Below are 25,718 nucleotides of genomic sequence, written 5' to 3'. Positions count from 1 at the left end.
AGGAGCCGAGAAATAAAAAAAAAACAGGGCTGAAATTGTTCCGGAATCTCTTTTATGCAGTTTCTTCCCCTCTTGCCATCCTATGACACTATGTTAGAATGCCATTAAACATTTTTTATCTGTTAAAATGTTTTTCTCCCTCTTTTACGACGCAGTTCTGGTAACGTGCGATAAGGATATTTCCAAACGGTCCCTCACGCTCAGCGATGGTCACGTGTGCCTGGAAGGACATTTAATGTGTAAAGGAAACGGGTTGCAGTATTTTGTCCTCGAATTGCTTGCATAAACCCTTTGCCTCGGTCCCCGAGATGTTGCGGCAAGTTTTTCTTTTTTTTTTTTTTTTTTTTTTTTGGCGCTCCTCATCTCGTGCAGGTTTCCTCCTCTTTATTTCGCCAGCGGTACACGTGGGGGTTGGGTCCAGACTCGGCGTCCCTCTGCATGCATCAAAGTAAAGAAGTTTTACATGTTTTGCAATTGCTTTAATTGTATTTTGAATCGTACATAAAAAAAAAAAAAAATTACACATACATTGACATAAAGGGCACGTTTAACAGCCGGACGTATTACAGGCGGGGAAAAGCGCAAAGCGAGAGGCCCGAGCGGAAACCCCTCGGACGCGTCGTTGGCTCGCTTCCGTCACCAGAGCCTCGCATTCTGTCCCAAGAAAGACAGGAAAATTGATCACGTGTCACTTCTTCTACCCTGGAACCGCAGGCAAATAAAGCTTGAAACAAAGTAGACGAATTTAAAACATTTAAATAGAAACACCAAACTCTTTGTAACACTGATTTTCTGTACCGTGGACCTCGAGCTCGGGTTCGGGTTCGGGCGGCGCGATGCTCTTCGTTCCCCTGAACTTGCGAGGAACGGCTCCAGATCTTCGCTCCCGCGAAACGCTCGTCCAGCACCGCGGTACACGGAGTAAACACGGTCGTGTGGCCAAGTAACTTGCGTGGCACCCAAAACGCCCGACTGAAGCTCTACTCAGCTGTGCTGCCTAACATACGCGCGCGCACAGCGCAGCCTTCAGGCGCACGGAACACGGCACACCGCACGCCACACGCGGCAAACGCGCGTCTTCACCGGTCCGCTTTGGCCCAAGATCCCGCTTCGGCGGTTCAAGCGTCCGCGGAGGAGGGGCCGGGAAGGGCCTCCGGACAGGTGCGTCCTCGAGTCCTGTAGAAAGCCCAGAGCAGGTACTGCTCGTCGGGCTTGAGGCGGTGCAGCACCAGCGCGCCCCAGTAGGCGCAGGGGTGGCGCGAGGACGCGAACTCGAAGGGCATGAAGCCCGGATGGTGCCTGGCGCTGACGTTGGCCAGCTTGGCGCACATGCCCACGTAGGCGTCGTCGATGGGGAAGAGGGGGACCGCAGCGGAGGCCCCGAGCAGCAGATGGACGGTCTCCCTGGACATGAGGTACCCGCCGCCCCCCATGTACGGGGGGTAGGCCCCGGAGAACAAGGACGGCGGGATGTAGTACTTGTTCCACCAGGTGCGCACGGGATACGTGTGGATGAAAACGCGGCCCACGTACAGCGGCTCGCCGGGGTCCCGCCGCCTTCCGAGGAAGCCGAGCACGCGCCTCACGTCCACGAACACGTCGTCGTCCCCCTTCAGCACGTAGAGCGCCGAGCCGGAACATTCCGCCTGGAACCAGCGCCAGAAGAGCAGCTCCTTCAGCGTCACGTTGAAGAAGGACTCCTGGAAAGCCCACTGCAGGATGTCGCCGTGCCGCCGGCTCTCGTCCCTCACCAGGGCGTCCAGGGGGCCCGGGCCGCCCTCGGGAAGGCCGAGCAGGAACACCCGGCGCACCGCCCGCCCCTCCAGAAGCTGCTCCTTCGCCCACGTGTTGCGAATGGCTTCCCGCCGGTCGAGGTGCAAGCTGTGGGACTTGATGGCGAGCAGGAGGGTGATGGGGCCGCGGGTCTCGCAGCTACGCGGCCGCAGCACCACGGAGTAGTTGTGGATGTGGCGCGAGGTCAAGAAGGCCCGGTGGAGCTCCGAGGTCCATTCCAAGGTTAGCAGCTGGTTGTAGAAGACGACGAGCAGCGTCGTCACGGCCACGGCGAGAGCCAGCAGCTTGGGCCGCGGTCTGGGGAGAGCCTTCCTCAGCTGGTCTGCAGCAGGGAGACACAAGGAGCTCGTCAGCGAGCGTCGGGAGACGCCCGGAGAGACGTCGGCAACGGGCCCGACGCGGGGGAACCCTCGACGGAGCCAAGTGCGTTTTACGGTTATGGCTCACGGCGCAAGTTCTGCGCGACGCGCGCGGACGAGCAAAGCGTCTACGCGTCTGCCGCTAGAAAAACGTAACGTTTCACCCGAGTTCGGGGACGTCCGGACTCCCGCGCGGAGCGCATGGCAGCGGGGCTTTGCGATCGAACCGCAGCCTTTGGACGCCGTTCGTCGACGAGGACGCGCGAGCACCGCGTCGCCGTCACCTCTTTCCGCCCTCAAACTCGCACGGCCTGCCCGTCCTCACTCGGCCTCATTCTTCAGTGCGACAACTTTATTTCGATAAGAAATCTCGAGAAAATATTTCACCCCCCCCCCCCCAATTCTTATCACTTCAAGAATGACTGCGATGCGTTAAAGCCCATGTAAAAAACAAGGTGAAAATCTGAATCTTCAACACTCGAATTATCACTATTTTATTTCCGAACAGCGCGTTCAAGCGTTTGCCTCTTACCATGTCACCGAGTACTATGCACCAGGGCAGTAAATGTTTATCTTACAATGTTCTTAAGGCCACATTAAGGGGAGCCACGTGCCGCACTCTGGACGCGCCTGCGTCGGAGGAACGTGGTCTTCTCGAAAAATCCGTCAAAGACCAGAAATAAGGCTCTTTCACAGCAACGTCCCTCAAAACCGATACCCGCCCTGAAAATGTGGTTTTCGTCGTCATGGAGCCTTTTCGAAGTACGCGGCCAGAGCTCACAGTATCTACATATCTAGCATGATGCTATTTCTCAAGCGTGAGCGGGCCCCACGTATTTATCGCGGTACGTCAACTGGCATTTCTACACTTCCTTCAGTTCACGTGCTCGACGCATTCCTCCGAAGCGGCAGAACGCTTGCGGAGTTTTAAAAAAAAAAAAAAAAAGTGCATTTCTACGAAGAGCACGATGCAAAGCGAGAGTCAGCTTCCGCAGGAGGGGCTTCTCTCCGCGGTCGGTCGCAACCGTAGCTCTGAGCGCCGATGCGTCGCGGGCCCTCGGCGAACCGCGCGGCAAACGTCACGCTGACGGATCCGTGGACGTCGCCGGGGATTTCGATCTAGCCAAATTCCACCGGCACGTAAACTTCGCAAAAAGGGGGCAAAAGGCACGAGAGCTGCTTTTACACCGAGGCGGAACAAGTAAATCTCACCAAACCGGTTAAACCGGTAGCGAAGCAGCCAGAGCTGCCGTTTCCCAAAGGTCGCAGGTTTGAATCCCACTTCCGGCTCTAGTACCGCGAACGGGGTACTTTCCCTGAATTGCTCCAGTAAAATTACCCAGCGGTATAAACGTGTCAATAAGTCGCTTTGGAGAAAAGCGTCAGAAAAACGGACCGACCGCACAGCAGGCTCTGGCCCCAAGGGCTTCCCTCGGCTCTACGGGACCGCTTTGAGCACAGGCGCCCGGGCGCGTCGAGAGAAGCAGCCTCCCACGGGCGGCGCGCGCGGGCAACGGCCTTTTCGCGGGTAACGGGGACGTGCGTCCGGGACACCGCAGACTACGGGATGCCAACGGAGACCCACGACGGCGGCTCTTGACTCGCATTTCGAAAGGAGAACAACGCGGGGGCGCGCGAGTCCCCTCCGCCCCCGAACGACCAGGTCGCGCACGTGAGAGCGGTCGGTGCGAGGAGGGCCCAAGGTTAGTCGCGCAGCGCACGGAGTCCAACCGCCCTGCCGCCCCCGACCCCCTTCGGCTTGCGGAGCGCGTCGCTCGCTCCGCCGAGGACGCAATAACGTCGGCCCTCCCTCCGCCCAGCGGAAAAAGGCTCCCGTGCGAAGATGCCGCTCATCGATTTCAGCTCAACGTTTAACGGCATCATCCCGCGGCACCCGATGAAAGCCTTCCCGTCCGGAAGGCCGCGGTCGGTCCAGATGGGCGGACGCAGCTCGGGCGGCGCCGTACCGGACGCGGGGGCCCCGCGGGGCCGCGTGCTCGGCCCGCTCGCCTTGCTGACCTGCGACCGCATTGCGACGCGTCCCTGGTCGAGCTTCACGACACGACAGCGCCGGGTCTAAACGGCCGCAGCGGCGAAACGGCAAACGGAGAGGAAGCGAAACAAGTGAAATTTATGCAAAGACAACGACCTTTCCCAAAACGCGGCTGTGACAAAGGAGATCATTGTGTCATTTCACAAAGGCTCACGCCGCCCCCGCTCGCCACGAACCGCACCGCCGTGCGGAGCGAGCGCCGTGAGCCTTCCTGAAATCAACGACGATCTCCTCAGCACAGTCTCCGGAGGAACCGTAGAGAGCGAAGCGAGCGGCTGCATCGCTGCCCGGTTTGGGAACCGCAGGGCGGGTGCCCCTCTCCCCTCCGTACGGGACGCGCGCCGCGTGCAGCGCGCCAGCATCGGGCCTGACCCCGCCCCGCAGTTTCTTTGTCATCCTGCCGTTCGGCAGAAGACGGCAGAGTATCCGTCCCAGCTCGTCCGGGCCGCGAGAATCCTCGGGAGCACGAAGCCCGGAGCACCTGCGCATTCATCTTCTGCACAAGTCACTCTATGCAAACAAGCAAATCCTCTGCGCCTTGGGGGCATCACCCCTCCCCCCCCCCCAAATCTACTCAGACTGTTACGGCGCACGCCGACGCCCCATTTTATTTATCGCCGCTCCGACAGCCAGCGTTTCATCGTCTCTGCTGCTGCAGTGGTGGAAATGACACGTCCTCTATAGGAGTCCCCTGTTTTCTGCACCGTACGTTAGACGTACACCTTGTTAGTACCGTGTTTACTGTCTACTGCGTGTGAATACAGTGAGCGGACTCTGGTCTGCGTTCTGCAGCCGTCCTGCACTGAACGTTCCGCGTGGCGCGGCGGTCCAAGAGACGCAAAGCTTCGTTCTCCTGCGCGCGTAACTCGCCTTCAAGTGGAATCAACGGGTATTTTTACCATCAGACGGTCAGGACAGCGCGGCTATTTAACGTACGATTCGGAAACACTAACAACGGCTGAAGGTGGGATTCGACCCGACAACCTTTGGGAGCAAAGGCAGCAGCTCTCACTAGCTCTCTCTCATAACACTTGTATTATGACATGTTTCAAAATGTAAGTCCTTGTTTTGATATCTGTGCTGTGACACCAGAAGGTATAAGTTTAGAAAGGAAGCGGACGGGTGCAGGTGCAGGTGGATGTGTGTCAGTAATATTCCACATAGAAGAGAAGGAGGAGAGGAGGAGAAAAGAGAGGAGAGGAGAGAAAAAAAGAGAAAAGGAAAGAAGAAAAGGAGAGTAAAGGAGAGGAGAGGAGGAGGGGAGAGGACACCCTGCTCACGCCGGGAGGCAAGCAGCACAAAGGGGGGGGGTTGTGCCGACAGTCGAACGCACGTCACGTCACGTCACGCCACGCGCATGTAAAGAAAACAATGCAAATTTCTCTTTCAAGAGGTTAACGTAACGTAACAAAGGAACACTCAGCATCTGTCGAGTTCGACGGGGCACTTTTAAATTAATCAGACAAAGAGCAACAGGGCCACTCGGTAAACGGAGTGAACGAGCTACCAGTTGGGACAATAAACCGCGCCACCCTCATCTTGAGAGTCGAAGAGCCATAAGAGACGTGTCATAATCACGAAGAACAGACAAACGGCTTCCTGGGCTTCCATAAAACTCTCAGTTAATGCAAATGTTTATCCTACATGTCCTCACACACACACACACACACACACACACACACACACAGGGAGCTGCTGCTCAAGGTTCTTCCCAACACACAGACTTCCTTAAGAGTCGCTCTGCACGTGGCTTTGGAGGAAAAGTGTCTGCTAAATGAACACGTGCAAATGAAAATATTAAAGAAGAACAGCCGATGGAATAAAACGGGTGTCGGCATCGCTCCCGAAACCACCCACATTCAAGAGAGAAGGGGAACAGACCGAGCTGCGCTGATTGAAAAATCAGTTCCGGTGACTCGACTGTGAGATTCCACATCCTGGCCTCACCAAGCGCGTCTGAGGAAAAACAGAAATTATGACACATCACCTGAAAGAGGTGCAATGAGGCTTAGGGTTTGACTTTTTCCACGCCCAGGACGCCCTTGGCATCGTACCGGCCAATTCAAATATACAGTGCGGCATTATTTGGCTTTTTGGCGCGCATTCAAATATGGAATTTTATTATTTAAATTGTACGCATCACGCAATTACATCCACGGAGTCCGGCTGAGTTAAAATGTACGAGAGGGGCCGAAAGGGACGCGATCCGCTTCGACAAGCTCGGCTTCGTGGAGCACGGATTAAAAATATGAGGCGAGCTTCACATATGTATTTTGAGGCCAATCCAGTTTCACTCGCTGCTCGGCTGCCTGCTCTCTATGACCCTTAGGAAAAAGCTGCTTTTTCTTGCTGGGAAAAATTGACTGCTGATTTCAAATTGCTTAATGTCTTTAATGATCTTTTTTTAATAAACAAATCTGTGTGTGTTTATGGTGTTGGGTGAATACTTATGTGTTTCAATATACTTAAGAACTGAGTAACACTGGAGTGTTAAATGAGTTCCAGGACAAGACCTGGGTACTTCTGGCTCTTTCTTAGTCACATTTTTACAGTTTTTCTTAAAGCTATAGGGTTTCAATTCTTAATATGGTCACGCTGATAACGCTACATAGTTCGTCGGAAGTCGCTTTGGAGAAAAGCGTGCGATAAATGAATAAATGTAAAACGAGTTCATGTTCTTAGTGCACATGGGGACCAATCTCCGCAGTGCCACAATGATTCAATTGTTTCATTTTGGTAGGGAAGTATGTTGTTCACTCTGTCGGACGCAAATTATAAGGTCCGGGGAAAGCTGGTAGGGTAGCGGTTAGAGCTCCTGCCTTTGGACCCCACGGTCACGGGTTCAAGCCCCACCTCCTGCTGTAGTACCCATGCATGAGCAAGGTACTTCCCTAAGTTGCTCCAGTAAAATTACCCAGCTGCATAAAATGGGTAATTAATTGTAACCTTAACACTGTAAGTCGCAAATGAATAAGCCGTGTTAAGCAGAGAAAAGGCGTCCAAAGTATCAAGGAGTGAGAAAAAGTGGAAAAACTGAAGTGTCGGAAGGGAAGCGCGCGCTCATTGACTGACACTAGCAGCCGAGTCGACTCTGAGTGAGTGTTATACTTCGCTTTACCACGTTTCCGTAGCTGCACTGAAACTTTAAGTGGCAAAAGCGGAGCTGCTCGTTACTTTCATATTTAATATTTCTCTATATATAATAGTTACATGTATCTGTTCGGTTCGAGATTCTACGTTCGTTCCGCCCACCGGGGCGGGAAACGACTCGAACCGGAGCCCGGCCTTAAGTTACCCGAGTCCTACTGGTCACTGAAAGTCCTTCCAAAGGGGCGCCCCCGCTGTGAACGCGCTCGTCGCCCGGCGAGCAGGAAACGCCCTTTCCGCGGCACGGCTTCTCGGCCGGTTTGACCCCCCCCCAGCCACACGGAAATAGCGTCGCGTTCCGGGAGCGCGAGAATCGGCCGAAGCGCGCGGGGATCGTGGGCGGGCTCGCGCGCCCAGCCGCTTACTTACTTACCCATTTCGTCGGCGCGCACACGCATCTCCGCCGCCGGTCCAGCGAGCACGGCCCGGCGTCTCGTGCTCCCGTTTTTCTTTCATGAATCTCGGCGGAGTGGCGTCCCGTGACTCCGGGATGGGCTCCGGACCCCGACGACCCTGCCCGGCAGGACAGGCGCTCAACGACAGCGTGTGCGCATTTCTCTCTCTCTCTCTCTGTGTGTGTGTGTGTGTGTGGGTGAGAGAGAGAGAGAGAGAGATATCTCCAACACTGCCACAATGAGAGCTTCTTGCCGCCACCGCCCCTCCCTCGGACACGGTTAGTGATTGGCTCGTGACGCGCTTCCTCCATTTTCTTGAAAATTCGCGCTCTGGTGGCTGAGTTTCCAGGGTGCAGGTGCAGGTGCTCGTGCCGAGGCGCGCGGCTGTTTCCCCGTGATCCGCATTAATCCGCGCAGAGTCGGCGCGTGCGGCGGTTCCCTCTGAAGAGGAAAGAACACCCACGATGACAAGGAGGAGCCGAAAGGAACGCGCTCCTCTACGAGCACGTGGGACGCGCGCGCGCGCACACACACACACACACACACACACACACACACACACACACACACACACACTCTTTCTGTGCGCTCGAGCGTGTACCGACGACACGGTCACAGTGTGTGTGGAGCGGACAAACACTTAGACTTCCTCCTTGGCAAAATAAACATGTAAAGTTTGCGCTGTCCGGCTTTCACTTTTACCAGTGTAAAAAGAGCGAGGACCCCGTTTACCTCGCTCGTGTCCGCAGGGTGTCGTGTTTTCTTTCACAAACTGCACTGGTCTGGAAATGTGAGCGGCGCAAATATAATATAATAAAAGAAGCTGCGTGAAGTTGAGGCCAAAGGAAAGGCCACGATTTTCGCTGCTCCCTCACATCTTTTTCAGCCTCCAATGAATGAGTTGTAACTAATTACAGCGGGAATAACTGCGTTCCACTTGTATTGCTCACATTTATTAATGTCCCACTATGTAAAATCCTCTAGACCGTGCTTTCCGTGCCCGGCCCGGGCCGGTGCGTTTGCGTGCGCCGGTTCCTCTCTGGGGTCGCGACCCGGCTGGTGGGGATTCGGTAGGCGGACAGATTGTGACCCGACAGCAGCAGCGCCAGGGATGCCGTGAGGGTGGCGGCCCAGCTGCATGCTGGGAGACCCACCTGTTACAGAAAGACACAGAGGACGTACGTGAGCGAAAACGTTGTTGTGTCGGAATGGCCGAGTGTGTGTGTGTGTGTGTGTGTGTGTGTGTCTGCGTCCGCCCAGCCTGCGACGGACTCTTCCCTCAGCCTTGCGCCCGGTGCTTCCCGGAGAGGCTCCAGTTCACCGCGACCCCTCCTTTGGAGAAGCGGCCGTTGAAATGCATGGACAGATAATCATGTCAGTTGTTTCTGCTGTACACTGACTGAGAGAGAGCCTGTGAACCAAGTAAAAGCGTCCCCTTGGGCACTCGGCCGTTCCATATATTCGTTCTACTTTCTCATCTCCTAATCTCTCAGCCTTCAGACAGCTCAGTGAATTGTGTTTGTGGTGCTGTTGAATAGGTGGGGGGGGGGGGGGCACAGGGCCAAGGCAACAGCTGTCGCGGTGAAGGAAAGACGCAAGTCCATCTCACAGTCCGGATTATTGGTCGAGACTCAACAGCAAGAGCACATTAAAATGACACGAAGGAATCGCAGCACTGACTCCGAGCGCGTTTGCCGCACTTACTTGTCCCAGCAGGTTGCTCAGGGCGATGTTGCTGTAGGAGGAGAGGAAACCTGTGTGACAAAAAGGGGACTGTTTGAGATCACATCCAGCTCAACGTCCTCCAAGCGCCCCGTGCTTTGCTGTCAGAAGTCCAGAACTGCTGCATGAGTGCAGAAATCGCAGAGCGCGGGGCATTGTTCGATACCCGCGTTTGGTTCGCTGCCCCTCCTTAACACCCTTACTGTGCTCTGATGACGCTGCTGATGCGAGTGCAGGGCGCTGGTGCCAATTCGTCTTTTTATTACATCTGCACCACACCGACAAGGTAACTGGGGTCATTTACATAGCGGGAGTACATTAGGAGCTGCTAATGAGCTTCAGTTATGATAACAGACAGCCAGTGCAATCAGTGAAGAAAAATGCGGTTAATTGATGTGTAATTAAACATCCCAGATGCGGGAAGTGCTGGCGGGGCTGAAGAAATTTGTGCCATGTGCCGGTTTTCGGAATCAGGAGCTCTGCAGGAAACGCTGAGCAACAAGAAGTTCTGAAGGTGCCGCGTAAGAGGGTAAATGGAAAAAGCAGAGTAGTGGACAGTAAAGCCCCCCCCCCCCCTTCCCCATCATCAGATAGACAGCAATACTGCTCTCATAAAATTATTTTGCTTACATTTGACACTTTCTGCTTATTCTTATTCATAAACCACTACATCTGTATCTCATGCTAAGGAGCTCACACTGCGTATTACTTAGTTTCTGCTGCACACCTGTGTTTAGTGAAATGACAATAAACATAATAAACAACAATAGGAAAGGTGATGGGATGATGGAAAAGAGAAAAGGTGAGAGAGGGGAACTTAGAAGGCGCGAGAAAGACTGGGGGTGGGATCACATGCGCTGGAGATTTAAAGTGGAAAAACATGCCCATAATTGCTGGGCTCGTTTTGGGGGCGTCTCACCACTAGCGATGGATAAAAGATGGGTCTTCCAGTTGAGGGTGAAGAAGAGACCCCCGATAGCCATGCAGCCTAGGGCGCCGTTGAACCCGGACAAGCCGGTGTACAGCAAGGTGTGCGGTGAGGCCACCGACAGACCTGCAGCACCGTGAAGATGTTTTCACAAAATGTCATCATCATCATCACACCTTCTCATCCTGCACTCTCACACAGCGTGCTGGCCGTGCCTCACGCACTCGCGGCCGTGCCCCGCGGTTCCTGAAGTGCAGGGTTCCCAGAGGGTAGCAATCATTGTACACTCTTCCCCTTTCCAGCCCACACACACATTGTGACACCTAAACACCTGCTGTAGGCTTACAGTTACCTTCATGTGGCTCTTGACACAGCTGGTAAGTTGGAGACCAGTGGGCTCCTGCTTTGAGAAGGTGAACTGTGGTTAGCACACATCGTCTGAACCGCTTGTCCCATACGGGGTCGCGGGGAGCCGGAGCCTAACCCAGCAACACAGGGTGCAAGGCTGGAGGGGGAGGGGACACACCGAGGACGGGACGCCAGTCCATCACAAAACACCCCAAGTGGGACTCGAACCCCAGACCCACCGGAGAGCAGGACTTGGTCCAACCCGCCCCCCCGTGATTAGCAGCACTAATGATTTCAGAATGTTAACTACTGTCCCGCACCTCTCTCACGTGTATGCTTTCATGCTGTCGGCTTTATGGATATTCACATTTTCCTGCCCTCCTCGGGCTCCAGTTAATCGGTACGTTACTCCAGCTATGTTATTACAACTGCATTTTATTGCTCATTCTTATAAAGTATCAGCAGATTGCAGCTGCTTTTCTCGTCCTTTGATATACTCTGAAAACTGTGGTGCTCTTTCACATTTTCAGCATTAATTGTTCATCTCCTACTGATTTCACCCCTTTCATTGGTACGAACTGCAAAACGTGCCAGGAGATTTCAGCAGGGATGGACAAATGAGTAAGAATGTTACGGTGCCCAGTACGGAACCCTGTGGGACACCTTACATGAACATGTTAACAAAAGCTGCGTCAGCGCTGTGCTTACAACGAAATGCTAAAAGCATTAAAACATGCTCGTGTTTTTGTTTTATTTGAGTTTAATGGAAAACTGCTTTGCATGTCATGAGCAGTTTTCTACGACTGTTTGTAGAAAAATAGTTTGCATCTAACGAGCAGTTCACCTCAAATCTGTTCCAAGTCAAAGCAGACCTGTTTTCTGAACTGAACCATACAGTTCACGTTTGCTGGTTCCAGTGGGATGCTCATCGTGAAGAATCATCCAAAGATAATTGTGACGAGTTGGGTTTAAACACACTAGTTGTGGCTTTCAGATAGTAATTTTTCTCCAATTAATTAGCATGAATGAATGAAATGCTTTTCCTCCAGACGAATAAAATAGGAATGTAAAATACCCCTCATTCTGAACTCTACCCCCCCCCCCCATTGCACCACCTTTGCATAAAAGCTGCTTTTTATTAGAAGTTCTAGTCAATGCAGCTTCTTCCACTATGCTGCTCCAGTACGGCGAGAGCCCAGTGACTCACGCAGCCACGCGTCATTTACCATGCAAATGGAATGACTCAGCTTTTACACAAGCTTTTATCTCATTACCCGTAATGTCCCTTCGGCTTCCAGCGCCGACCAAAAAGCTTCCTTCACAATGGAAACGCTCTGTAAAGAGAAACTAGATAGCCACGAGAAAAAGACTTCCTTTATGTGTAGAGGACAGATGGATAGAAACTTGATTAATCCCAATTAATGCCAAATGAAATTACAGGCGTTCGCAGCTGCACATTTTACAACAACCCTTTATTTTGTGCAGTTAAATTACCTCTGAATGTTATGTTATCGTTCTCTCCGTCATGAAACTATGCAGCCTCGATAATCGCCGTGGTTAAAGGCAGAAGTACACGCCTGTGCCAAGGCCTTTTAAACACCTTGCTGCTGGCGCTCGGGATGGGAAGGATGGCCTTGGATTCGGCTCCGGATTAGAGTCCAGCCTCCCACCCTGCTGGGAGATGAGCCCCCGTTCGCCTGCGTAGACCCTCGGGGGAAACGGCCCAGAGAAGCTGGGGGGCCGCAGACGTGACGTGCCCTCATTAGACTGACAGCTCCTGTCGGCCGCCGACGCTGGGACCGGACCTCCTCGCTTCCTCTTTCTCCACACTCGCTCTAAGCTGTTACACGTGTTCCTTTCCAAAGCAGCAATACAGATTATTCTGAAACACTTGCGAAATGTAAAATTTCCCTTTGTGTTACCGTTAGGTAAGATTTACTGCAAATCTGTTTCTGTGCTTTAAATTTCATCACATTCAACAGATCCTGCAATGCTCTACACACATACTGTAAACTGTACCACGTGTCCTGTAAATTAGAGAGTCAACTCTGACCTTAAATGAAAGTTTATGAAAGATATATCTGGCTGGCCAAAATGTGAACACATAGAAAAAAATTACAAGGATGTGGACTGGCGTTCTCTTAGATGGCCAGGAGTCCAGCCATGAACGTCTCTGGCGGCTCAGCCTCCAAGAGATGAATCTACTGTAATTCCTGGAGTTTCACCTGTTATTGCTTCATACTGTCAGTGTCCCACAACACACACACACACACACACACACACACACACACACACACACACCATCTGAACCGCTTGTCCCATACGGGGAGCCGGAGCCTAGCCTGGCAACACAGGGTGGAAGGCGACACATCCAGGAAGGCAACCCCAGCGGGACTCGAACCCCAGACCCACCAGAGAGCAGGACCTGGTCCCACCCACTGCACCACCATGCCCCCTGTCCCACAATACCCACTTTAATATTCTTTACCACATACAGTACTCTGTTATGATAGTTAGGTGTTCTGCTCCTAGCAGTGACACTGTATACTGTGAATTTTTTCTTACTATAGTATACTTAGCAAGTCTAAAACTTGCCTCCACATGGCAATCAACCAGCACCTCAGGATCTTACATCAACACTGTGTTTTGTTCTCCAACTTGTTTCTACCGAACTGGATTTTGACATTGAATTACTCTCCAGTCGCTAGATTAGATTTAACTTTATACGATCTATGTGTTTCTCTCATTCCTCAATATGAGATATTGAAAATACTTCGCATTCAGTTCATTGTATGATCCACATTCCACCAGATATGGAACAATGACTCTATTAATATTTACTCATCTACATTTATTCATTTTGCAGAAACTTTTCTCCAAAGGGGTGTACATACAGAAGCCAGATTGTCGAAGCACAGTCAGTGTGTCCAACACCACTGTTTCACACCAGTACCTGAATATAGAACTGATAGCGAACACAGAGGTGATGGTGACAGATGGTGTGAGGCGAGTTTATGGAGCAGTTAGGAAGTCAGGAGAGAAGTGGCTCTGAAAGAGATGTGTTTGAGACCCTTTGCCGATGTTGAGAGGGATTCAGCAGCTCCGAAGAGCAGAGGGAGCTCAGAGTCAGCCACATCTGAAGAAAACCTGAGAATCTCTGGGTTTTTGAACCTGTTGTGTGTGGGACCACCAGACAACCATGTACATCACCTCTACCACCAGCCAACCTTCTCATCCCCCACTTTCAGCAGATGGATGTTGCTTCCTTTCTCCAGCAAACCCAAACCCAGAATTACACAGGCAAATCACTCACCTGCCAGTGTACCTGCCCCCGAGCCCAGCAGGGCATGAGTGCACAGCAGAGGGGAGAAGATGAACACAGCCACCAGAATCATCGCCGAAGGCCACAGCTCAGCACAAGCATAGATCTGCCCGATACCCAGCAGCACCCCCTGCAGGAGCTGACACATCCAGCAAGAATGAGAGAATGCAAATGAGCCTGACTTACAGTTACATTTTATATCCATTCACTTAGCAAATGCTTTTCTCCAAAGCGACTTCCAATGAACTTTGCGTAGTGTTATCAGCCCACATACTTTATTCACCTTATTCTGTCTCCATGGAGGCATCCTTCAGGAACTCAGCACAGAGTCTGTGTTCAACCCTTGGAGGAGTCCTGCAGGGGTAGCAACTGCAGTAAAAGCTCACTCCACTAGGTAGTTCAGATTTATTTCACTTATTTTAATTATAGGCAACTTTTCTTAGTGTGAAATGTATGTAATCAAAGTGATATTCTTTGGAAGTCGAGCAGCAGCAAAGCCTTGTGAGACCCCTGGCCTAATGGCTAAGGTATCTGACTTCAGCCTAGAAGAGTATGGGTTCAAGTCCCTTTGTGGTTGGTGCTCTTCACCCTGATTCCTTAGTAAGTTTGATTCCTTCAGGAGCAGCTGACTGTGCAATGTTTAGAACTTTGGACTGAAGGGTTTTGGATTTGACTCCTACCTCTGGTTGTAGTACCCTTGAGTAAGGTACTTACCCTAAATTGTTCCAGTAAAAAATTACCCAGCTGTATAAATGGGTAAATATTTCTAAGATTGTGAGTTGCTTTGGAGAAAAGCATCTGCTAAATGAATAAATGTAATTCATCAAGGTGACACACTAGATACATGACTTAAAAAGTGTCATTCATCAAAGTAGAACACACATATATTCATGCATGAAAGTTTCAAGCTTAATATGTGCATTCTTCTGTTCATGACATTAATTTATTTATCTGGCTTTTTTCCTCCAACTTACAATGTTAGTCTACTTCACTATTTACAGCACTTGGTAATTTAGGGGCTGTGCCTTGTTCAAGTACAGTTCAATATAGTTAGAGGTGAGATTTGAACAACAACCTTTGGATCCAAGGCAGTAGTTTCAACCACTACACTACCAGCTACCCCTGAATGAATTACACTTAATTAATACTGTGGGCAAAGAACAACAACCACGAAGGGACTCGAACCCTCAATCTTCTGATCCGAAGTCAGACGCCTTCTCCGTTAGGCCACGTGGTCTTACATAGCTTTGTCACAACTCGATCGCCAATGAACATCACTTCGATTAAACACATTTAGCCCTAAGAAAAGTTGCCTATAATGAAAATAAGTGAAATAAATCAGAAGTACCTAGTGGAGTGAGCTTTCAGTGCAGCTGCTACCCCTGCAGGACTCCTCCAAGGGTTAAATGCAGACTCTATGCTGAGTGCCCGAAGGATGGGCTTCCACCTGCTGCTGTGGTGCGTATTCTCAGCAAATAACAGCCTATGACATGCAGAATCTGAACATGTGCAGAGGGTCAAACCAGGGTTAACGCACAGAACACGCTACGTTAGAATCGCACGATAAAAATAAGACCCTAGTCCTGACATGTCGTTTTGCTGGAGGAGGGCTGTCATGGAAGGAGAGTGAGGAGAGGAAATACATCAGACGAGTTGCAGGTACCGAGAGGAGAAGGGGTGGAGGAATGAAGTGGTGGGTTAGGGTTAGGGTTAGGGTTAGGGCTGGGGTTGGGCTTAGGAACTAGAGCTGAAGTTGAGGGAGAGCGCGATGTTTGGATGGACGGACGGCTTGCGGTCTCTGAGATCCAGGCGCCACACGGCTCGTTTTTTGCATCTCGGTGCAGCCGAACGGGAGCAAATGAAAGGGATGCCGATTGATGTTTATGATCTGCGAATGATGCTGCTGAGAGTGGAACGCGTCAGTGTCCTGGGCTCGGATGCGTCCTGTAACAGAGGAGGCGGGACAGTTGAGACGCTCGCCTATCGACGCCTTTTATTTAGGGCGGTGCGGGGGAAGACAAGAGTGGGGGAAAAGGGGGAACCGGGAACTGGTAGAGCGGGGCGGTGTTTCGGGGTTGTGCTCGTGTCTCTCTCTCCCCCTCACTGGGGGGTCCGGGGGAAGAAAGAGAGGGTGCAATTAGTCCCAGTTGCGGCTGGCTCACCCCGAACTCCGCCCCCCTTCCTGCCCTCCTCGGCGTCTTACACGCCTTTACTTGTATTGTCTTAACGGAGACTCGTGTTGATCACGTACTCTAAGCAGAGTGCTTCCAGAAAGCTCTGCCCTCCACCGGTGTCCTTAGCGTGAAAGGGTTGTTTGGTCCATTGCCACTGTGATCGCGTCCATCTGTCTGGTGGCTGCTTGTCCTCTTTGTCTTTCTTCCGCTTCTCTAACCATCACCATCTTTTTGAGAGAATCCAACCTTCTCATGACGTGTCCATCATCTCCTCTGTCACATCACTGGTGCTTCCAGTTATAGTTCTGGCTTGATTTGATCCACCACCAATCTGTTGGTTTTCCTGTCTGCTCTTGGGGTCTTTCAAGGTGTCCCCCAACACCGCAGCTGAAAGGAGTGGATTACTTCTCTTAGGTGAATGTAAGCTGAGCCCTGCGAGAGCGCTCAGCTTGGCTTCGGCATCCCCCACGAGACCCGGCATAGAAGCCGCTGAGTGTGTAAGTTCAAGTTCAAGTTGTTTTTATTGTCGTTCCTCTATACAGCTTGGATACGGTGGAACGAAATGTCGTTTCTCCGGAGATGGCGGTGCAACGCAAAGAGCCAAAATGAGATGGAAATTCATCTCCTGCTTCCAACCCTTGCATTAAAATCTCTTCAAAAGCAGCCAGTTCTCCTTAAGTATCATATCGAATTATCTTACATGTCTAAACTGAGAAGTGATTATTTCTTTGACAGTTTTTTATTTCAGTGCTGTGAATTCAGTTGTGTGTGTGTGTGTGTGTGTGTGTGTGTGTGTGTGTGTGCGTGTGTGTGTGTGTGTGTGTGTGTGTCTAACTACATCTGTACTACCTTGTGATTCGATAGAAATCATGCTATTCATAGTAGGCATAGTATATGTGAATAATTCCACGAATGTCGAGGGCCTCATTTCGTGGTTCGCCAGGCCACACGTTGGACAGCCCCGCTTTAGAGCGAGAGAGAGAAGCGGACGCTGTCTTTGTTTGCAGAGAAGAACAGAGCAGCGGCTGATGGGAATAAGCGGGAGAGAAACTTTGTGCAAAAATTAAACTTTTCTTTCTTGCGCCTCATCATTGACTCCCTAAGGAACCAGAAACAATTCCAAGACAACCCTTCCTTCCTGCCTTTACCTCACCGGTGTTCAGCTGTGTGCTGTTGCCGGGCTCGGATGCCTCGGGCGCGACGGGCACGCGGTGCGGGAAGTAGGGGTTGGCACTGCCCGTGCAGGAAAGGTACAGTATGATGACCGTGTTGAAGGGGAACGCGCTGACTGGCAGGTCCCAGCCGTGGAGCAGAGAGGCCAATCCACTGGAGACGAACGTACTGGGGGTAGAATGCAGAGAACACGCAATGAGGGCACCGTGTGCAGTGCTGATGTCTACGATGGCTTTGTGTGTGTGTGTGTGTGTGTGTGTGTGTGTGTGTGTGTGTGTGTGTGTGTGGGTCTCCGCCTGCACCTTCCTCACCATGTGGCTGCAGCCATGCACACGGGGAACAGTAGCCACCAGTACCAGTCCCCTGCGGAGCTGAAGACGCCGATGAGGAGCGAAACCAGCACTCCGTTGAAGCCGTGGACGCCGTTGGACACCTCGGCACTGCCGCACATCGAAGACGGACAAAGGGTTCACTTACTGGACACACGCATTTTCACTGTGAATCTGACCTTCTGCTTTAGGACCTTTTTTCAGTTTACATTTGACCACAATTCAGAGAAATATCAGGCAGCAGGTGGTGCAGTGGTTAACGTTACCACCTGTGGACTTAAGGGACCCAGGACCAAATCCTGCCTCCTGCTCTAGTGTCCTCCATTAAAACCACACAGTGAGAGTAAAAATGACCTAGATATATACATAGGTAAATCAGTGTAAGTAGCCCAACACTGTAAATCACCTTGGAGAAAAGCATCATATAAATATGCATTTTAATTCTGTTCTGCAATTTTTGGATTTAATAAGCAGTATTTTAGCTTCTCTTTAATCATACGTATTGTTACTGTGTTTTAGCGGGAAATGTGTTTAATGTAAATAGTTGCATTATGGGGAAAAATGAGTGAAGTAGGTGTGCAACCACTGGGGGAGCTTACAGGCAAAATGATGGAGTGACCGTGTTTGGCTGTGGGAAGGAGAAATTGTGGGAGTTGTTGCATGGAGAGTGTTGTTTCCCTGTGTGTGGGTATTCAAGTGATTTTTTTTTTTAAATTATAAAAAAATGAATGCTGTCTGTGTCTCCTTTGCTATGTATTTTTTCTTTATAATTTAGTTCACCTTAATTTAATGTTATTAAAATTTCCCGGCAGCCTCCAGGCCTGTTGATGAGCAAACGTGATGCGTGAACCACTGCCCGAGTGGACGAGAGCCAAAGCATACGCGCTTTTAGCAGAGGCTGAGACAGCATGTATTTGTTTCAAAACATGGTCATTTAACGGGTTTGAGCCAGTAGGTTTTACAGCAAATAACCCTGGGTACAGAACTTTATTAAAGTAAAAATGCCAGCTATTTTCATCTAAATTACATTTATTTATTTATCTGACACTTTTCTCTGAAGTGACTTACAGTGCTAAGCTACTTACACTGATTTACCCATTTATAGAGCTGGGAAACTCCTCCGTGAACCGCCACCTTACCGTGGTGGAGGGGTTTGAGTGCCTGAATGAGTCCAGGAGCTATGTTGTCTGGGGCTATATGCCCCTGGTAGGGTCTCCCATGGCAGACAGGTCCTGGATGACAGACGAGACAAAGCGCGGTTCAAAAACCCCTTATGAAGGAAAAATCAAGGCTTTCGTTTACCCCGCCCGGTATGGGGTTACCGGGGCCCCACCCTGGAGCCAGGCCTGGGGGGGGGGCTCGCATGCGAGCGCCTGGTGGCCAGGTCTATGCCCACAGGGCCTGGCCGGGCTCAGCCCGAAGCCATGACGTGGAGCCGCTCTTCGGTGGGCTCACCACCTGCCGGAGAAACCGTAAGGGGCCGGTGCATTGTGATTTGGGCGGTGGTCGGGGCCGAGTGCCCGGCCGACCCAAACCTCGGGCGCCAACTCTGGTTTTTGGGACTTGGAATGTCACCTCACTGGCGGGGAAGGAGCCTGAGCTGGTGCGGGAAGTTGAGAGATACCGTCTAGATATAGTCGGGCTCACTTCCACTCACAGCTTGGGTTCTGGAACCACTCTCCTCGATCGAGGGTGGACTCTCCACTATTCTGGCGTTGCCCAAGGTGAGAGGCGGCGGGCTGGTGTGGGCTTATTAATAGCCCCCCAGTTCAGCCGCCATGTGTTGGAGTCTACCCCGGTGAATGAGAGGGTCGTCTCCCTACGCCTTCGGGTCAGGGAACGGTCTCTCACTGTCGTTTGTACTTATGCGCCTAGCGGCAGTGTAGAGTACCCGGCCTTTTTAGAGTCCCTGGGGGGTGTGCTGGAAAGCGCTCCCACTGGGGACTCTGTCGTTCTACTGGGGGACTTTAACGCCCACGTGGGCAGCGACAGTGATACCTGGAGGGGCGTGATTGGGAGGAACGGCCTCCCTGATCTGAACCCGAGCGGTGAGTTGTTATTGGATTTCTGTGCTAGTCACGGTTTATCCATAACGAACACCATGTTCATGCATAAGGGTGCCCATCAGTGCACTTGGCACCAGGACACCCTAGGTCGGAGGTCGATGATCGACTTTGTAGTCGTTTCTTCTGACCTTCGGCCATATGTCTAGGACACTCGGGTGAAGAGAGGGGCTGAGCTGTCAACTGATCACCACCTGGTGGTGAGTTGGATTCGATGGCAGGGGAAAAAGCTGGACAGACCTGGCAGGCCCAAACGCATAGTGAGGGTCTGTTGGGAACATTTGGCGGAGGCCCCTGTCAGAGAGGTCTTCAACTCCCACCTCCGACAGAGCTTCAACCAGGTCCCGAGGGAGGTGGGGGACATTGAGTCCGAATGGACTATGTTCCACACCTCCATTGTCGGGGCGGCGGTTCGGAGCTGCGGCCATAAGGTCTCCGGCGCCTGTCGCGGCGGCAATCCCCGAACACGGTAGTGGACACCGGAAGTAAGGGATGCCGTCAAGCTGAAGAAGGAGTTCTATCGGGCTTGGCTGGCTCATGGGACTCCTGAAGCAGCTGACAGGTACCGACGGGCCAAACGGAGCGCGGCTCTGGCAGTCGCCGCGGCAAAAACTCGGGCTTGGGAGGAGTTCGGTGAGGCCATGGAGGAAGACTTTCGGTCGGCCTCAAAGAGATTCTGGCAAACCGTCCGGCGACTCAGAGGGGGGAAGCGGTGTTCCACGAACACTGTTTACAGTGGAAGTGGTGCGCTGCTGACCTCAGCTGAGGATGTTCTCGGGCGGTGGAAGGAGTACTTTGAGGATCTCCTCAATCCCTCCGACACACCTTCCGTAGAGGAAGCTGAGGCTGGGGACTTGGAGGGGGACTCGTCCATTACCCTGGCTGAAGTTGCTGAGGTAGTCAAAAAACTCCTCGGTGGCAAGGCTCCGGGGGTGGATGAGATCCGCCCCGAGTTTCTCAAGTCTCTGGATGTTGTGGGGCTGTCTTGGCTGACACGCCTCTGCAGCATCACGTGGAGTTCGGGAATGGTGCCTCTGGACTGGCAGACCGGGGTGGTGGTCCCTCTTTTTAAGAAGGGGGACCGGAGATTGTGTTCCAACTACAGGGGGATCACACTCCTTAGCCTCCCTGGGAAAGTCTATGCCAGGGTACTGGAAAGGAGAATCCGACCGATAGTCGAACCTCGGATTCAGGAGGAGCAATGCGGTTTTCGCCCTGGCCGTGGAACACTGGACCAGCTCTATACCCTCACTAGGGTGCTGGAGGGTTCGTGGGAGTTTGCCCAACCAGTCCATCTGTGTTTTGTGGACCTGGAGAGGGCATTCGACCGTGTCCCTTGTGGCATCCTGTGAGAGGTACTTCGGGATTATGGGGTTCGTGGCTCGCTGCTACGGGCTGTTCGTTCCCTGTATGACCGGAGCAGGAGCTTGGTTCGCATTGCCGGCAGTAAGTCAGACCTGTTCTCGGTGCATGTTGGACTCCGCCAGGGCTGCCCTTTGTCACCGATTCTGTTCATTATCTTTATGGACAGAATTTCTAGGCGCAGTCAGGGAACGGAGGGTGTCTGTTTTGGTGGCCGCAGGATCTCGTCTCTGCTTTTTGCGGACGATGTGGTCCTGTTGGCTTCATCAAGTCAAGACTTGCAGCGTGCACTGGGGAGGTTTGCAGCTGAGTGCGAAGCGGCGGGGATGAGAATCAGCACCTCCAAATCCGAGGCCATGGTTCTCAGTCGGAAAAAGGTGGATTGCTCCCTCCGGGTTAGGGGGGAGTTGCTCCCTCAAGTGGAGGAGTTTAAGTATCTCGGGGTCTTGTTCACGAGTGAGGGAAAAATGGAGCGGCAGGTTGACGGATGGATCGGTGCGGCGTCCGCAGTAATGCGGTCATTGTACCGGTCTGTTGTGGTGAAGAGGGAGCTGAGTCGTAAGGCGAAGCTCTCAATTTACCGGTCGATCTACGTTCCTACCCTCACCTATGGTCATGAACTCTGGATCGTGACCGAAAGAATGAGATCGCAGATACAAGTGGCAGAAATGAGTTTCCTCCGCAGAGTGGCTGGGCGCACCCTTAGGGATAGGGTGAGGAGCTCGGTCACCCGGGAGGAGCTCGGAGTAGAGCGGCTGCTCGTCCGCATCGAGAGGAGCCAGTTGAGGTGGCTCGGGCATCTGTTCCGGATGCCTCCTGGACGCCTCCCAGGGGAGGTGTTCCGGGCTTGTCCCACTGGGAGGAGGCCTCGGGGCAGACCCAGGACACGTTGGAGAGACTACGTCTCCCGGCTGGCCTGGGAACGCCTTGGGGTTCCCCCAGAGGAACTGGAGGAGGTGTGCGGGGAGAGGGAAGTCTGGAGGACTCTGCTCGGACTGCTGCCCCCGCGACCCGGCCCCGGATATAGCGGAGGAAGATGGATGGATGGATGGATAGAGCTGGGAAACTTTTACTGAAGCAATTGGTGGTCAGAACCATGATGAAAAGTACTTCAGCAGGAGGTGTGATTTAAACCTGGCCTTTGTAAATTCTAAAGGTCACAGCTCTAACCACTACGCCACCTGCTGACACCACTATTAATATTGAAAAAGATGCAGTAACAACATGCCATAGGCGAGGCAGCGTTCTGTCTCTCGGAAGAGTTCAGTTTAACTCGATGCTTTTCAAATGTTCACTGTGTCACAAGACTGAGCTGAAGAGCAGCCTGAACCCTGCAGGCTGTCAGTAGAGCCGATTCACATTTATTCATTTAGCCGACACTTTTCTCCAAAGCAACTTGCAATTCTAAGCTACTTACAGTGATTTACCCATTTTCTCCCAGTTGCTCATGTACGCTGGTGCGGTGTCGTGCTATGAGAGTCGAGCCCACGAGGGTAACCTGTCCATGCCAATGATGACGGCGGTGAAGGTGGACACCAGTAGGCCCAGGGTTCCCAAGAAGGCCTGCCAGGGGCTCTCCACAATGAGGGCAGCCAGGATCAGTGCTCCGCTGATGGGGTTGTTAACCATGATGACCTGGGCCATGCCGCGGAGGCTCCAGTCGGCAAACTGGACCAAGAAGGGCTGACCTGAGGGGTGCGCACACAAACACGGAGATGGCAAACAAAGTCGTACCACCATCACCTACCGGAGAGCTGCGCGCTCAAATCATTACTGGGCCTGTTTGTAGAACCTCGTTTTGCCGATGGGGGGTGTGGTGGCACAGCGGGTTTGGCTGAGTCCTGCTTTCTGGTGGGTCGGGGGTTTGAGTCCCGCTTGTGACGGACTGGTGTCCTGGTGCCCTGTGTTGCTGGGTTAAGCTCTGGCTTGCTACAACCCCACCTGGGACAAGTGGTTTCAGTGTGTGTGTGTGTGTGTGTGTGTGTGTGTGTGTTCTGTCAGTGACAACCACCCGATATGTTTTCTGCAACCCTTGATAAACAAGGTGCAAATTATATATCCAGTTGGAAGTGATTTAAAATTCTATTTGTACAATTATGAAACACAGCCATGAATTTCATTGTGGCACATGGAACGACAGGGTGTGCGCGTGCGCGCACACACACACAGGACACATAACACAAGGGAACATGACGTATCGCCATTGCCATACGTAGAACCTCACACACACACACACACACACACACACACACACACACACACACACACACACACACACACACACACCCCCCTCCCAAACCCTGCACCTGCTTACCATGCTGGTAACCATGCCATCCCAAGACACACCTAGGAAGCTTAAAAAAAAAACACCCAGCTGCCATAACTCCCCCGTCTGAGTCCCTGTCTGGCAATGACAAACATTTCAATGAATGTTCATTTGAGAAAATTGAATTCAGGAAATGCTTTGTTGTGCTCGTTGGAAATACTAACAGGAAAATAGAGAGTGCTTTAATTTTATTTCCAGGAAAGTCCTCTTTAGTCATTTTATTTTACTAAGAATTACAGAATGACATTTCTGTGCTACTAAATGTCACTGTGGACTTAACTAAATTACCTTCTTGAATAGCTGCCTCCTCTTTAAACTCTCTATAAACGGTCTCCATGCAGAAATGCTCAATTAAAACCCAGAGTAACAGCTCAGATCTTACCAGGCCTCTTTTGTACCTTTAGCCGACACTTTTCTCCAAGGCAGCTTACAATTATTTATCCATTTATACAGCCGAGTACTTTTACAGGAAGTACCTTGCTTACAGGTACTGAAGCCAGAGATCGAACCTGCAGCCTGGGGGCCCCTAGGCAGTAACTCGCACCACTACACCACCCACTGGGTCTGTAGCTGCTCTCTTTCACACTGTATTTCAAAGCTGTTGAGCAGCTCAAACACTTTAGGAATTCCACTTTTACAGCATATGTACGTATTTACCGTATTTTCACTGTAAGGAGAAGCCTAAGAGTGTCCCTTCTTAAAACTGTGCTCAAATATATTTTGCGCTTCCATGGTTAATGTTTTAAATGAATGTCTTAAAATGATTTACCTCGCATAGTGAAAAGGCAGTTTGTTACCAGGAGAACCAGTGGAATTATAACCCATGATGTGTTCAAATATTTACAGGGAATCTGTCTCTGCAAACACTAAGTCAACAATATAGGAAACTTTGCTTCAGTTGCTTCTTTAAGATAAGTTTTAAGTGTATTTTTTCCATATTTTTAAAATGTTCAAGTTCAAGCTTTATTGTCATAAGTGCAGTACCGTGTACACAGTGCTACGAAATTCTTGCTTGAATGCTTCTCCGCAGACTGTAGAGAACACAAGATACAATAGATATCGCTACAAAAAATAAAAATAAATAATAGCAGTAACAATAAGTAGGGAAAATAATTAAAAGTGACAATGTCATATTTAGTGTTTGTGAGGTTGCAGGTGGAGAAAAAATTAATGATCCCTTTTATCGTTTACACTCAGGAATTCAATCTTTTTTTTTTTTTTTTTTTTTTCCGCACTGCTGGGTTTTAGTGGTCGGAATGAATTTAGGATTTTCAGAATCTGAACAATATTTTTGCATTGCACTATTTAAATACACTATGTTATGTGAAATTGTCATCAGATGCATGGCTGACAAAGGCCTCCACATAAATCTGGTTTTATTCTAGTAAAAAAGCAGCACTTCTTAAGAATAAAGCAACACCCTTTAAAATAAAATGCAATCTGCAGCACATGGGTTTGGTTTGGTTTGCAAAACTCACTCCCCAACATGTTCTTTGTTCATCAGCTCACCAGCATGGATCTCACACACACACACACACACACACACACACATGCATGCATATGATGTATATGTGCAATTTGCCACAGACGCGTTTACCATCCACGAGTTTGCGGAACTCTGCCATGTCCCCGGTGCAGTAGAGAATCCAGTGGCGCACGTGCCGGTACATTGTGCTGGTGCCTAGAGCTCCACGTGTGCGGCGCAGACACACTCTTCCCACACCAAGGTTAAGAAGGCAGTTATAATAACCGGCTGGTCCGGTAATGTTTACCTCTCAAGGAGCAAAGTCCTTATTTGAGGGGTGGGAGACACTTCAGCAGATGCACTGGTCCTTTTTCTCTGTGTGAAACACACACACACACACACACACACACACACACACACACACACACACACACACACACACACACACACATTTTCAGAACCACTTGTCCTATACAGGGTCACAAGGAACCAGAGCCAACCCAGTAACACAGGGCATAAGGCCAGAGGTGGAGGGGACACACCCAGGACGGGACACCAGTTTGTCACAAGGCACCCCAAGCAGGACTCGAACCCCAGACCCACCAGAGAGCAGGACTGTGGTCCAACCCACTGCACCACCACACCCCCTTTGCTTAAATATTTCATTCGTATATCCTTTACATTTATTTCAACTCATTTCAATTTTTTTTATTTCACACTGTTGTCCCAAGTGACTGAGAGCATTAAGCTACTTACCG

The 25,718-nt window shown here is 51.3% G+C and overlaps 2 protein-coding genes and 1 non-coding gene across 3 annotated transcripts; all 3 read right to left on the bottom strand.

Annotated features, from left to right (window-relative positions):
* Positions 1-35: 35 nt before the first annotated feature.
* Positions 36-8,181, bottom strand: LOC108921069 (N-acetyllactosaminide beta-1,3-N-acetylglucosaminyltransferase 4-like). Its single transcript, XM_018730325.2, has 4 exons — positions 7,727-8,181; positions 799-2,116; positions 529-654; positions 36-434 (listed from the first exon to the last, which is right to left on the bottom strand). The coding sequence occupies exons 1-2, from the start codon at positions 7,749-7,751 to the stop codon at positions 1,119-1,121; spliced, it is 1,023 nt and encodes a 340-aa protein (XP_018585841.2). The 5' UTR covers positions 7,752-8,181; the 3' UTR covers positions 36-434; positions 529-654; positions 799-1,118.
* Positions 8,182-8,728: 547 nt separating this feature from the next.
* Positions 8,729-25,165, bottom strand: LOC108920614 (urea transporter 1). Its single transcript, XM_018729504.1, has 8 exons — positions 25,093-25,165; positions 22,668-22,857; positions 17,727-17,855; positions 17,391-17,583; positions 14,060-14,207; positions 10,390-10,524; positions 9,453-9,502; positions 8,729-8,902 (listed from the first exon to the last, which is right to left on the bottom strand). The coding sequence occupies exons 1-8, from the start codon at positions 25,163-25,165 to the stop codon at positions 8,729-8,731; spliced, it is 1,092 nt and encodes a 363-aa protein (XP_018585020.1).
* Positions 15,233-15,305, bottom strand: trnar-ucg (transfer RNA arginine (anticodon UCG)). The gene has a single exon. It is a non-coding gene; the product is annotated as a tRNA-Arg (tRNA).
* Positions 25,166-25,718: the final 553 nt, after the last annotated feature.

This window comes from Scleropages formosus, chromosome 1, assembly GCF_900964775.1.
Source record: "Scleropages formosus chromosome 1, fSclFor1.1, whole genome shotgun sequence".
NCBI classification, from domain to species: Eukaryota; Metazoa; Chordata; class Actinopteri; order Osteoglossiformes; family Osteoglossidae; genus Scleropages; species Scleropages formosus.
Note: the sequence above shows the minus strand (reverse complement) of the source record. Positions and strands in the feature narration are given on the sequence as shown.

What these genes read in the sequence shown, in the direction of transcription:
- LOC108921069 (XM_018730325.2), bottom strand. Translation starts at nt 7,751, where the DNA reads ATGCGTGTGCGCGCCGACGAAATGG. An exon ending in TGTGCGCGCCGACGAAATGG is followed by an intron (nt 2,117 to 7,726) that starts GTAAGTAAGTAA and finishes TCCCTGCTGCAG; the next exon opens with ACCAGCTGAGGAAGGCTCTC.
- LOC108920614 (XM_018729504.1), bottom strand. Translation starts at nt 25,165, where the DNA reads ATGTACCGGCACGTGCGCCACTGGATTCTCTACTGCACCGGGGACATG. An exon ending in GTCATCATTGGCATGGACAG is followed by an intron (nt 17,856 to 22,667) that starts GTTACCCTCGTG and finishes GATGTGCGGCAG; the next exon opens with TGCCGAGGTGTCCAACGGCG. An exon ending in GGGGGCAGGTACACTGGCAG is followed by an intron (nt 10,525 to 14,059) that starts GTGAGTGATTTG and finishes ACGGTGCTGCAG; the next exon opens with GTCTGTCGGTGGCCTCACCG.